Raw genomic sequence first — 14943 nt, forward strand, 5'->3', positions numbered from 1 at the left:
ATAAGTATTAAATTTATGTAAACTTTAAATGAGTACAAAAGGTCATGTGACTCGGTCAAATTGACCAATCCCGTGTTGGGTGAGTTAAGGGGTAATGAAAGAGAACTAAAGATGAATGTCTAAGTAAGTATACATGCTAAAGAGGAACTAAACTGAAGCATCATCTACTGTGTACATATTGAGGAATGATTAACTATGACTAAACAGTACCTACTAAGTGTAATTATGATAAAACATTACCTTCTAAGTGACAGAAAAGTAAGGAACTATGAGTAAACAACATATTCTGTGTGTTATATGTGAATAAGTAAAGAACTAGAAGTAAACATTAACATCTAAGTGTACAGTAGAATTGCTGATTATCCAGATATCCAATTGTCCGGATAAGTTTTGAAAATTAAAAATATGTACATACATGTAAGTGTTTTGTTGTAAAAAAACATACAAATGTTATACATGTTCTAACCTGCTTGGATAACTTTGTAGCAAAGGGTAGATCTCATCACAGAACCATCAGTCTTACTAAGTACGAATGTGCTTTGTGTTTGCTTAAAAATTAAAAATGTGTGTTTACTTTTTGGTCTTTCTTGGAGTCAAAATGTCTACGAAATACAAAAGAGTGGTTCTTTCAATTAGTGACAAAGTGGACATTATGAACAAGTTTAAAAAAGTAAATTGGTAAAAATCTATCAGAGAAATATATATATATTATAAAATATATGTTCATGATTTGATTTTTTAATAATGTTCGATGATCCGGATTTTCATTTACTGGACCACCCTTGGTCCCAATTAGTCTGGATAATGTACATATTAATAGTAAGCAACTATTTCTAAACATCAACTGTTGTGTATAAGGAAAGAAATTAATGAACCATGACCAAACAATATTCTAAGTGGGACACAGTGAGAACAAATTATCTATCTCTAAATATTGTCTCCAATGTGTACATGTTAAGGAGTAATGAACAATTTTAAAACAATATCTTCTACATGGACATATTAAAGAGTGAGAACTAGAATCAAACTTAACAAGGATGTGTACATGACAAGGAATAATTAACCACGACTAAGCATTATCTGCCATGTGTACATGAGAAGTAATGAACTAGATGTAAACATTACCTTCTACATGGACATGGTAAGAAGTAATGAACTATATCAAATCATTATTTCTATGTGGACATGTTAAGGAGTAAGAGCTAGAAATAAAAATTAATATGGATGTGTATACATCAAGAAATAATTAACCAAGACTGAGCATTATCTTCAATGTTTACAAGTGAAGAAGTAATGAACGAGATGTAAACATTACCTAAAGAGTAATAGACCAGAACAAAATATCAAAGTCTATGTGTACATGTGAAAGAGAGATGAACTATGACTAAACATAATATATTAAGTGGTATATATTACGAAGTAAGTAACTATGATTAAACTTTGTGATCTAAGTAATACAAGTTAAGGAGTAATGAACTAGTTCTAAATGATACATCCTATGTGGACATGTTAAGGATTAATAAACAATGTCTAAACATTAAGTCCTATGAGTTATGTGTTAATGAAGAATATACTATATCTAAACAGTAACTTCTGTGTCTTACCTGGTAAGACAAGAAGAATGAAGTATGAAACAGGTGGAGTGAATTAAAACTTGAAGTAAATGCCAGGTGCAGCACTAACAAGGGAAGAGAAAGGAAACAACAAGTAGAAGGCATAAGATAGGAAAAGTTGAGATAAATTCAGTAGATAAGAAAGTATTGGGTGGAAAAATCACTCCATTTCATTCTCCTCAACTTCAGCTTCAAAATCTATGAAGGGAAATGTGTGGCAGGGACGGAAGAAAAGAGTCCAGGCAGCAATATGAGCCTCATCACACACTGGATAATGCTACATTACTCTTCTTCTTACTGTATTTGTCAACCTGAGCAGCACCTTTTGCAATACACAATGGCTGTGACAATCTTGACAGGTAAAGAACTTCTGAAATTGTTGGCAACTGTGAGCGATACTTTTACTCCCATCAGTTAATCTGTGAATTCATACTGAAAGATTGAAAAATAGAGAGTAAAGTTGTTGACAAATCTCAGCAAAAATAACTATTTCTTAGTACGACTATGCCGAGGAAAAGAATGAGGATTTTCACCCATGAATGTAGAGGGACTATATGCATGAGGATGTATGTTGCACTCCTATTGGTGAAGGGTTTTGCTGCATGATACATCATCATGTAGTAGTGCAAATTCACAAGTTTTCACAATAATTTTAGGTGGTAGTTTAACAATGTTGGTGGTATGCAAACCTCTATAGCAGAATAGCATGATTTCAAGAAGAAAATAGCTAATCTGTGCATGGGGTGAGTCATATTAGAAAATTAGAATTTGAGAGACCTGTGATCAATAGGAGAAAACATTAACAAAAAACATGTTACTTTATATCTGGGATTATATTAATTTTTTCATTTTAGTTCAATAAATTAAATGTAAATCTAAGTACACTTAAGTACTTTAACTAGACACCTTTCAAAGTAAATAATCTTTATTTCACTTTATCAATACAGAAAGAATGAAATTTTTAACTTTTTTGTTAGTTACAAATCCAAGTTTGAACTTCATAAATGAATGTAAACCTAAGTAAATTAAGTAAAACCTAATTCAAAAACCAGTATCATTACAATTTAAATTTCACAATAAATTACAATATATTGAATTATGTTTTACAAGTGAGAATTATAATTTTTTTGAATAAAGTATTCCAGAGCTAACACACTTGTTACATACAAAAAGTTCACTTCTGTTCAGGAAAACATACCTGATAATTAACTTCAATAGCATATGGATTTAACTGGTCCATAAATAGATGCTTTGAGTACACCTTGTCAGTTTCTCCAGAAAACTGTTAAAAAAGTATCTATGTCAAGATTAATTTATAAATTTTTATTATTTCCCAAAACTCTTCTTCTCAACATCAAATGTCAACCCTTTGATAATTTGAAAAAAAAAGTGTAAACATAACAAATATGTATATTAGTAAAAAAATATATACTTATTGAGATTTTAAAAGAAAAACAATCTCAAAATGTACTTCTATATGATAATACTGGGTTACCCTTCACTTCAATATCAAAAATAGCTGAGAAAAGTTTATTTTTGCTTCTCTTATCACTTTTCCCTATTCAATCACATAATAAAATTGTCATCAGTCATCTGTTAGAACAATTGTAGAGTTACCAATGAATGAAATCAAGCTTCACTTTATATCAAGCCTTGAGCTTTTGTGAAAGTTATAATTTTCCTATACTGAAAACTCTTTTCCCATGTGTAGATTGTGTAATGCACAAAGGTGGAAACTGTGAGGTGTAGAGTGGCTAGGGTGCAATGGACCATACACAGTAATTCCAATACATCCAAAACCTGCTTTTGGGGTGCCAACATCCACGCAAGGGTAGGATGAGGATCATACCATCTTGACCTTAAACCAAAGAATTGAAAAATAAGACCCGCACCAATTTCTGGGAATGCCAAGAGGATCATCACCAAACTGGAATAGAAAGGATGTCTATTGCATGGAATCAACTCCCCCAACTGTGACACATGCTGGCACCATTCAAAGGAAATAACATTCCTGTAAGAATGAGGGATAGTCAAAGATAGAACCAGAACAATCTCACATACTACTATAATTAAAATTGTTCCTGAAGCACGCACGTGAGCAGCTCGTGGGTAATGTAATTCAATAGCATAATGTGAGCTGTGAGCTGCATGTTCCCCGAGTGATTTACAACTTATAATGGTGTGGATAGCAGTTAGACACGTTCAAAGGGCAATAAAATAATAAAATTAAATTATAACTATGATAGATGTATAATGTTACAAATTTAGAGCTACTTAGGATAAACGAACGTAGTTTCATGTTACAATTTGATGATAACAAAATAGGCTGGTTAATACATGTAAGGGTGGGAGTTTCATTCAAGAGTTGTGGAGTGTGCAAATGTATTTACAGCAGAGGAATGAGGTAATAGCTCTTTGTAGTGCATAGAAGTAAACACATTTCTGAAACTTCTTATGAAGCCTCATCTTGTAAAAGATAACAATAATCATCTTACCGAATAAGTGATATATAAAGGGAGTTGCGAGAGATCATGAAGGTCACCTGAGCTTCCAGGAAGTGTTTCCAATTTTTTCATCATATTGTTATAAGTGTGTATCATTCTGGTACATTATGGCTATGTAAAAAGGTGTTAGAGATGTTTTGTTTCAGAAATGGTAAAGAAAAACTATCTTTAAGTGTTGTTAAAGTAAAATAAAGGTGACACATGGAGACTGACTGAGAAAGAAATGCCAAGAGAATAATTGGCTTAATGACAAAGAGTGGTGATAAATTATAATTTCTCTTAAAAGAAAATATTATTAGTGAGGTGCTTCAAGGGCCTGTTTTAGGACTATTACTGATCATTGTTTATTTAATTAGTTGGACAGCTTCTTTCAGGGATAGACTGGCCCACTAGAAATTTATCTAGTGGGCTGACACCCCTCCATTGGCGGTTTGGGTTGAGCTACCAAATCATTCTTACTGCTCATTGGTGGAAACAAAATCCAACAAATGCTCAAGTTTGAAATTTTTGTGGTTTTCTTAACACAGAGTATGAATGATAAAAAGCTTACAGCTACAGCACTACAATCAAAGAGAGTTGCCTCTAATCTTTGTCCCTCTAGTGAAATAAGTTAAAAGTAATTACAACAGTAGGCTAGCTATTCAGTACATATTGATGAAACTAAAGATTTTTGTTAAATTTTGTAGCAATTATATCTATTATATATGTTAACATGCCATTGCTCTATTAATACTGCATTATATGATTCAAAATGACACTGGATCAAAAAAATGAACTTGAAAGGGGGGGACTGCACAGAGCTCAAGTTAGTCAAAAAACTATTTTCTAATGGAGTAATGTTTTACACTACTGATGATTAGTCTTACATCTGTAGTTGGGAAACTTCTAATCTGATGAAAGAAGCCATATACAAAATCATTTAGTGAGTTTTTCTAGGATGATTGCTGGAAAAGAAGGTATACTTTACAAAGATAGGTTAATATCACTAAGATTGTTTTCTCTTTAGAAAAGGAAAATAAGATATGACCTTATTGAAACTTACAAGATTATTCAGATAGTTAGGAAAAAAGTTTCTGATGTTTTTGTGCTATATTCTGATGATGATAGATTAACAAGACACAAGTTAGCATTATGGAAGAAAAGGATCTTGATGTTCTGGCTGACCACTCTCTTAAGCCATCCAGGCAGTTTACTTTTGCTGGAGATAGGGTAAATACGATTTTAGGTTATATGTATAGACATACTAAATACAAATCTTATATAGTTTATTATTTCATTGTATGTGTCACTGGTCAGGCCTAATTTGAAGTACTGTGTTCAGTCTTGGGATTCTTACCTTAGAAGGGCATTAATTGTTGGAAACGGTTCAAAGGAAGGCTACTAGGTAGATACCTGGGATGGAAAGGTTGTTATAAAAAACAGGTTAAAATCTTTGAAATTTTCTTTTAAAAAAAGGAGAGATGGAGGGGCTTTGATGAGGATGTTTAACATTGTTAAGGGAATTTATATCCATCATCTTTTTTCATACATGGTGAGAATTTAAGATCACAGAGCACAAAAATAAATTTTGGCAGAGTGGGTATCATTTTCAGTTAAGGGAGATATTTTTCTCTAACATGATGGTTGGAATTTGAAATGAGCTGCCTTCTGATATAGTGGATGCAGAAAATTCAAGGGTACTTAAGAAAAGGCTTTATAAGTATTGTTACGTATCTGCTTGTTTGTTTGTTTCCAGTAGAAATTCTTTCTGAGAATCTTCAGTGATACAAGTCCTTTCTTGAGTAAACCAGTTTATTTTTTCCTCAATACAAACTTTTAGTACACAGTAATTCCACAATCAGTACATTTCTCGTCACTTTAAACTTAACAACCTTTATAATGCACGCTATAAATCACAGCGATTCACAATCTATCCCCCTGCTGGCTTTCTCTGCCAGGCTTATATATTAATGAAGAGGCATCTCCAACATTCGCAGACATCCCCGATAATTCGAGAAACTCCTCACGCATGCTACCAGTGTCACATGACTTCCGCTGTCATAACAGTATTTAAATGGTAAGGGTTGGCTTTAAGATTATTATTTATATATATAGTTTAGTTTTATGGATGGTACAACCTAGATGGATCCCTTTATTGTCCTTAAATTTTGTTAAGTTATAAAAAAGACAGGTCCATGTTAAGCAGTTTTATTTTTCTAAAAGAGTGATTGACTTATGGTATGAGTTGTCAGTACTTTACAAGAGCTTAAGAGGGGAATCTATTATTTCCTGAAAAATAAAGAGTAGGTTTAAAATTTTATGTGAACAGGGTCAGCCTTGAAAGACTAAATGGTCCCTTGTTGTCCATATCACATATTATTGTATTACTGATAGTTTTGTAATACCATAGTAAACAAACATAATATTCTAATGCACAGGAAACCCATTTTATTATTATCATTATTGATACCTATCAAATTTATATTAAATAAGACATGATTCCACAAATTTTGAATAATCCTCGACTCTATTCCCTAAATCTGGTTGTTAAAGAATTGAATAATCATAAATATCTTCCCACTCTGTTTGTATTTTTTTACTAATACTCAATCGTATTTCATAAAAACATAAATGATCAAACTACAGCTAATCATCATGTTTCTTGCCTATGATGTTTGGTTGACATTTCTAATTGTAATATTTGAGTAGCATTTTGTCTTGGGTTTCTAATTACATATTTAAGAAATATGGGAAATACTTGAAATACAGTAAAGTTAAGAATTAATCAAGATGTTAAAATATTATTGAGAAACCACAACACAATATGATTGCTCTTTGTACACATCAAACCACTTAAAGATCCACTGAAGACAAAAACACCATTTGCAACATTCCTTGTAAATGCTACCTCTAATACATTAGAGAAACATAAAGACAAAGAAATAGTTAAAGTTCAGGAGCATAATAGACATATAAGACTATAATACAGTTGTTTTTACAATAAATCATCATTCCAGAAAAGACATACAATAAACTGGAATATTATTAAAATATTGGGATATGAACCACACACAAAGCTACACAAAGGACTATCTGTACTCTGTCCACAGGTATCAAAAACTGGTTTCTAGCTGTATAAGTTCAAAGATACACAGCTGTGCCACTGGGGGTCATAAAAGGAGAAAAAACAATTGACCATAGAAGCATTACAAATAGTACTTGGAAGTCATGACATGAACTTCGGAAATTCAAAATGAAATTAAATAGACTTGGTAAAAAACTACAGCAAACAAACTGAAACAATTGAACAAAAAATGTTAAAAGTACTCCTACATACAATTAAAGAAAATATTACATTAAAAACAACATAATGTTAAACACATCTGCATTCGATAACTCCCTAACGAGTCATATACATCAGAAGGCTGTGGAGGTTTGAAGCATGATGATTTACATATGAAGACACTGTGAACCACATGGATCATTGGGTAGTAGGAGTTTAAAGGCTTATGGCATGCAAAAAAGGTTTTGCATGTATAGGGCAGCACTGAATGATAATAGCCATATCTGAACAGAAGTAAGATACCAGATAGAAAAAGTCCAAGAGTAATATCCCATAATTCAGGGGTTATATACATGTATGTCATTGACTTTTACAAATAGGATATTCAAGGGAGAAAACCACCTGCTGATACCTAGTTGTACAAGTACTTGCATTATTCCTTGAGATGGACTTGCTCCACTACAAGGAGTGGACACAGATACAGTGTGAACTTGATGTAATCTTTTATGAAATTGCCATTGCTGTAAGTAACATTTACCTAAGTAAAAAAGATTAGTATATGTTTACAACCTTTGACATCTGACTAACAAGAATGTAAAACTACATTCAGAACACCTGCATGGAAATTTAGAAAAATCTTAACTGAACAAAGATGTACTCTATACTTATTATGGAAGGATGGAATTATTAGCTACTTTAGCTAAGATATGAACAGAAGTGATGGCACAAAAACAATACTACATGTCATTCAGCCATTAAACGATTTTGGTGTTAACAAAATATTACTTTGGCATATGGTCAATACCTGCTCAAACAAAAAAAAAATCAAATAAGAAATTAACTACTTAAAAAATGTTGTTGTATCACTAGAATCTGATACCAATATAATCAACAAGTTGTTCTACAAAATATAACAAAAAAAGAGTTTCGTAGCCTAAGCCACAGAAATAACAAATTCGAACCCACCTATATGTTTACCTTATTATCCAAAAATCTCAAATAAAATAGGTATATTATTGAACAACAACCAAATCAAACCAATTGGAAAATTCTCAAATAAATTAAATAAAGGAAAAGACCCCAACAATGGTTTCCAAAAACAAGGAATATATTTGATTCAATGTTCATGTAACAAAGTATACATAGATCAAACTAAACGGTCTTTGAGCATAAGAATAAAAGAGCATGAAGATCACTGTCACCATTTGGAAGTGGTAAAATCAGCTACTGCCTCTCATATATACCAAAAAGATCAGAATGAAAATATTTTCACCAAATAAATATTGGAGAAGCTATTGAAATACATAAAATGCAGCCAGACTCATAAACAATGATACGAGCTTTCAATTGAATCCATTCCTGAAAACATTCTTCAATGGAACAAGAATGAAGAAATTAGACCTAGAAAATAATATTCATTAGATGTTACTGTTTTCATACAGTGTACCTTTGAAAATGGTGCACTTGGTAAATCAAATCTAGTTGGGTAATTAACTTCATATTTTCTAAACTTGTGTTATTTTCCTTAATAATTTGTGTTTATAAAACTGTTAATCTTTATAACATTTGTAGGTAACACAAAGTACTGCATAACTTGATTATTTTGCTGGTATTGTGGTCAAGCTGATCTTACATTTCAGGGATACATTAGTCATTCTACAAGTAACTAGAGGAGCACTCAGTAGAGTGCATACCTCTACCACACAGCTCTGATCATATTCGGCTCTCAAAAAATAAGAAAATGTGTCCATATGTCCATCATTATTAAAGGACACAGACCATTTTTGGCAGGACAATAAGGAATAGTATTCTACATATGTCCATCAAGTTTCGTCAAAATCCGATCATTTTTGACTAAGTTACAGAGCAAAAAGAATGTGAAAAATCATTTCCCATGTTAATAGATAGGGATTTTTTTATTTTCGTGACTTTGACCCTCCAAACTAATCACTTCTAAGTTGGGTCATTGTTCAAAAGTATACCAACTTTCATCCAAATCCATTCAGCTGTTTTTGAGAATTCACGCTAACAAACAGGGGTGAAAACATAACCTCCATCACCTTTGGTAGCAGAGGTAATAATAACATGTGAAGTGATGTGCATTCAATGCATAAAAATAAAATGGATCAAGAAGAATGCAGTACAAACAATGATGATATCATTTTGTGGAAGAACAGCAACAATTGTTGGATATACAAGTGTTTAGTATAGGCATTTTGTGAGTTAATGTTTAATGATTGTTGAGTTTTTCATAACCACATAGTTAAAAGCAATTATTTTAAAGGTGACAGTTATGACAAGTTTGGTTACATAAGTTGGTAAGAGTCGTACGTTGTGTTTGCAATTCATTGGTGTCGAGGCTATCAAAAATTCTAGAGGCCTCAGTGATAAACATATAAATAGCGGCGACCAAAAGTAATGTCAAGTGAAAGAGATGTTCAGTCAGAGAAAAGTTAGAAAACATTAAGTTAGTCGTTGTGGGAGTGAATAGCCTTAACAGTTGACATTTTAAAGTGAAATTAATAGTTTTATAGAGATAAGGAGGATAATGTGTCTTATCAAAGGGTGTTCTAAACTAATTGAACCCACCTGTGTGGACTTTGATGAAATAAAACAATTATTAGAAGTTTATGATACAACTGTGGTAACCCACAAGATAGCTTAAGTGAATTATTCACTGATACTACTGTGACAGAAGTAGAGAAAAATAGTTTGATTTGTCAACTAGATTTTAAAGCAATTGAATTAGCCTAAGTGGACTTTGACAATAAGAAGAGAACTGTATAGTGTTTAAGATACAACTATGATCTCCATAGTGTAAAGAATTTTTGTACATACATTTAACTTATTTTTAATATATTATTTCAAAACAAGTGGAGTGTGTGCTGTCCATATATTGTTTGAATTTATCACCAACAAGTCACAGACACCTCAATGGGAACAACAGCCAAAGTCAGAACTGTTTCTTCTATATTAACTACTAGCCAGAGTATCCATCCCCTGGATAGAAGTTATGTAAATTCATGATTAATGAAAGGTTATCTTATGACATGAAAGGTTGTTTCCCTTGTATGTAATTGTAAAAAATGCAAAAATGCCCATAAAAACTGCAAAAAATAAGATATGAAGCCACAAATTTGCACGTATCTTCAACTGGACCCAACAAACCATCATGCCAAATTTGGTGATGCTCCATCAACAGGGAGCAATTTAGAGGTAAAAAAGGCAAAATTACCCATCAAAACTGGAAAACTGAAAATTTGTATGCATCTCTCCATGGACCCAATGAATCTCCATAACAATTTTGGCAAAGATCCATCCACACCCAGCAAAGTAATTACATGGACAGACAACAGAGAGTACTACTATATTCATATAGTTTCTTAAATGTTTAATATCCATCATAATGCACAGTTATCTTCATGCTTTTGGTGTATACCAGAAGCATATATTGGAAAGGGTTTAGAGGAGAGTTTTTAGATGATTTTGGAGATGGAAGGGTTATCTCATGAGGACAGGTTAAGATTTATTACTTTACCTTGAAAAAAGAAGAGCAAGAGGTAATCTTATGCAGTTTAAATTTTGTAAAGAAACCATAGTAATATTGCTATATTGTAGCAATTAACAGATTTTTTTTAATTATAAAAACTCACAAGTGAAAAAGAGACTCAAGTCTTGGTCTTGAAGTGTCTTTTCACTTACACACTTTATAAAATTATTTGGGAGAACAATAAGATAATATCCTCAAATTCCTTTGTGCTATAGTTTGAAGATAATAGAAGGAGAGGACATAAATTTATTTCAAAAAAACACACTATTACACAGTCAAGACAGTTTTATTTAATTAACAGGATGATTAGCTTATGTAATGAGTCAGTGTTGGCAGCAAGTGGAAGCTTTCACTTTATGAGTTTAAGAGAGGAACAAATGATTTCCTGAAAAATAAAGGAACAACCTTGAAGGAACAAACTGTCCCTTGTTGCCCCTAATGTTACATTAATTCATCATTTCCTGGTATATAAGTAGGTGCAGCATGAGTAAGGATAACTCACAAGTTGCAAATGAAATATTAATGTTATTTATGTAATAAAGGATTTCTTAAAGGCTACAAAAATAAACAACCTTATTGCTCTAGATAATTTATTTATTACTGTTACTATTTCACTTTATGGCTTCAGGGATACCTGATTAAGCTGCAAAGATTAATAATGAAGAGCAATAAATAAAAGAAATCCTCTACAGTAAAATAAGCTTGTTTGTTTTTTTAAATCAACTTTCAACTTGTCAGCACTACAATATTTGAAAAATGGAAAAAACTAAGTATTATGTTTGTTACAACTGAATACTGTAAAGCAGAAAATTAAAAATTATTTCATTATTTACTCATTATGAACTTTTATATTTTTAAAATAAAATTTGGAGGTTTTCATCTTCATGCTTCACAGTAAAAAACAGCCTACATTTCACTTATTATTATTTTTTATATATATAAGTGGTGTTTCTTAGTCACATCTCATATATAACTGTGCTTCTACTTTTGCCTCACTTTCTTACTCTTCTTTTTTTTAATATTACATGCCTTCTATACTGTGCAATTGAACCTAAATATATCTAGGGGAAGTTTAGTTTTAAGAACCAAATCCTATACAATTAATTTACTTTCAACTTTGAATGTTCTATATATAATAATGGATTGTAAACAGAGCACACATATATATTGAGATCCCAATTCTATTTATATAAATTTTGAATCTATGAACAGAAAGGTTATTGTAGCTTTGTATGAGATTGACGAAGCCTCATTTGGAGTACTATCTGCATTTTTTGTCCCTTAATTTATAGGAATGTTTTTCAACATATTAGAAAGAGTGCAGGGGCAGTACTAGAATGACACCTAGCCATTTAATCTTGAAAATGAGGTTTAGAGTTGGAATGTGTTTTCTCAAAATTCAATTCCATTTTTGAAATTTAGTTAAGTGCAATGGTAACACATACAAAATTAGATTACACTATGTTAAAATTATTTTTAATGCTATAACTTGTGTCTGTTGCCAACATTTCCTTTAGCAAATATATTTATGAGTCCAATTCTCAGTTATTGTACTTATAGTATTTGTAGTTGGTTTTCAGTTTTCCCTAGGATCTTCCACTGGTCTTATCACTCTGCCTTATCATCATTAGTAGTACTGTTACTACTAATTAGTTATTACACAGTCTGAATAGTAATATTATTGCAACTTATTACTCTCAGAGATTAAAGAATACAAATAACAAGGGAATTTTTCCACATCACTAGCTATCTTGTAAAAAAAGGTGTTGTGTATGAAACTGACTAAGATAGATATAATTTATAGCTTTAGTCTTCATATCTTTCTTACTGTGTGTCTTAACAAGCTTCAGTTTCTGCATCGGGATGTAGGTCCATTTTTAGGACTTGGGAGGATCAGGTTTTTTGTTAACCTCTTCCTCCCTGCTGATACATTGGTGTAAACTCTTTATACTGATTCTTAGGTAACAAAACTAACATCCCCCTACTTTGTTGCATTACTCACTGTATATTAAAGCACTAACAAGTTTCTGAAATACTTAGTTTAATACAACCTTTTCAGACCTACTTCATTTTATGGGGTAATATTATCTTGTAAGTCTACGATATGCTTCACTAATGTACAACTGCACTTTTACTTTTAGTCCTGTTTTCACTATACAGTCTCACATTGTGCACTTGTACACACACACATAATTAAATTTTTACATATATGCCCTTTTAAAACAGACCCATGCCTGCATCTAAGAACCAGTTTGCCTAGCACTATGTGGCCTACTTAAATTGTTATTAACAATATTCATGGGGGAGAAATACTTAGGACTAAACATATCATGCACGAGATAGCTAAGTTGCTTATCAGTTAATTTTTATCCATGTTTTTCTTGTAGTAATGAAGCAAGTTATCTAGGAGTCTGTTGGACAATAATGCCATATTAATAGAGAGTTTGAGTAGTCCTGATGAAATGTTAAGTTTGTTGAATGTGGAACTCTGTATATTTTAGTATATAATTCTGTATTTTATTTATGTATGTTTTGGAGATATTAAGCCAAGCTGAACAGGCATACTCAATGACTGGTCTTATGTATTTTCAGTATGTTTTTTGGTGAGGCTCCTTGATTATTGCTCATAAGATTCCTATAAAACAAGCTCTTTGGTAGATTCTAGTTTTTATGCTATTTTAGTATTTATGTATTGTATTGAAGTTAGTTTTGAGTCAAATATAATTCTTAAAAATTCTGCTGATATTGCTAACTGGAAGAGAGTACCATCTAGGTAATTGTGATTTTATTCTATTTGTTTTGATTGATTTTATGAACAGAATTACTGTGTTTTAAGTGTTTATTTTGATTCTCCATTTGTTACAGAATTGCTCTAGTTTGTTTAGTAATGTTATAAGTTGGTGTTGTTGGGTTTTGGGCACTCTTCCACAAGTGAGCAGAAGGTGAAATTTGGGTCTTTTTTTTTTAGGCGTGTCGCTTACAATATTACATACATGATAAACATTGTAGGGCTAACTACCCCTCCCTGAGGTACGCCTGCCTCTGGAGTGAAGTTCTCCGAGTAGGTGCCCTCAACACTGACTCTGGTGCTCTATCCTCCAGGTAGTTAGACACACCCTGTAAATAATTTCTGTTGGAGAACTCATTTTGGACAACTTGAATCTTAGGCCGTTGTGTCATATTTTGTCGAATGCTTTCTCTAGACGGAGAAAGCATAAGACAGTGCAATGTTTTTTACTGAAGGTGTTACTTCTTCTGTTAAAGTGTTCGTCTAATTTAGTAATCTGATGATTCGTTTCTTGTCTAGCTTTGTGAAAACCACTTTGTATTTCGGGCAATTTTAATTTCTAGGTAAGCTAAGAGTATGTTGTTAATATATTTTTCTAGTAATTTTTCTAAACAGCTAGTTAAGCTTATGGGTCTATCATTTTTGGAGTTAATGTTATTCGCTGATTTACATTCCTTCTGGAAGTGGAACATAAAAACGTCAAATTGTTTCCACGCGTTCGTATGTAGTTTGATTTGTAATGATTGAAATGAGATGTTAAATGTTCAAGTAGTCTGAAAGTCAAGATTAAAGGCTCTTTTTTAAGTACTATACTTTGGATTTTGTTTCTTAACGAGTTTAAAATTTCAAGTTTCAATTCCAAAGCAGTGGCACTGGCAATGCAGAACTTAAAAGTATACACTTTTATTAAAAATTAAAACATTAAGAAAAATAAAACTAACAACTTATTATTATCATTTTCGGCCTCACAATAATATACTACTTAGCCTTAGGTAATTTCTAAAATAAACCACTTACAGTTATTTATAAAAGGTGTTTTATTACTTCGTTTTCATACGAAATAACCCTTATCATTACAACTTGTTTAAATGCGATATAAATTTTCTGTTAATGTTATTTACATAGACCTGACCTTCGTTGACCCACGTGACTGAATACACTAGTCAGTTAGACTGCGCACGTAAATATTACAGTTGGAGTTGTAATGCTTTTTCTCAAATGGAACT

At 31.9% G+C, this 14943-nt stretch overlaps 1 protein-coding gene across 5 annotated transcripts in view; it reads right to left on the reverse strand.

Moving 5' to 3' along the window:
- Nucleotides 1–14889, reverse strand: part of LOC106466493 — a 76652-nt gene extending 61763 nt beyond the window's left edge. For all 5 annotated transcript variants that reach the window (XM_013926783.2, XM_022394515.1, XM_022394516.1 and 2 more), the window contains exons 1-2: nucleotides 14735–14889; nucleotides 2812–2895 (exon numbers count right to left, since the gene is read on the reverse strand). In XM_013926783.2, coding sequence (XP_013782237.2) covers nucleotides 2812–2853 — 42 coding nt within the window. In that variant the 5' untranslated portion in view covers nucleotides 2854–2895; nucleotides 14735–14889. The remainder of the gene's footprint in view (nucleotides 1–2811; nucleotides 2896–14734) is intronic.
- Between the last annotated feature and the right edge of the window lie 54 nt (nucleotides 14890–14943).

The sequence above is a fragment of the Limulus polyphemus genome, unplaced genomic scaffold (genome assembly GCF_000517525.1).
Source record: "Limulus polyphemus unplaced genomic scaffold, Limulus_polyphemus-2.1.2 Scaffold2276, whole genome shotgun sequence".
Classification (NCBI taxonomy): domain Eukaryota; kingdom Metazoa; phylum Arthropoda; class Merostomata; order Xiphosura; family Limulidae; genus Limulus; species Limulus polyphemus.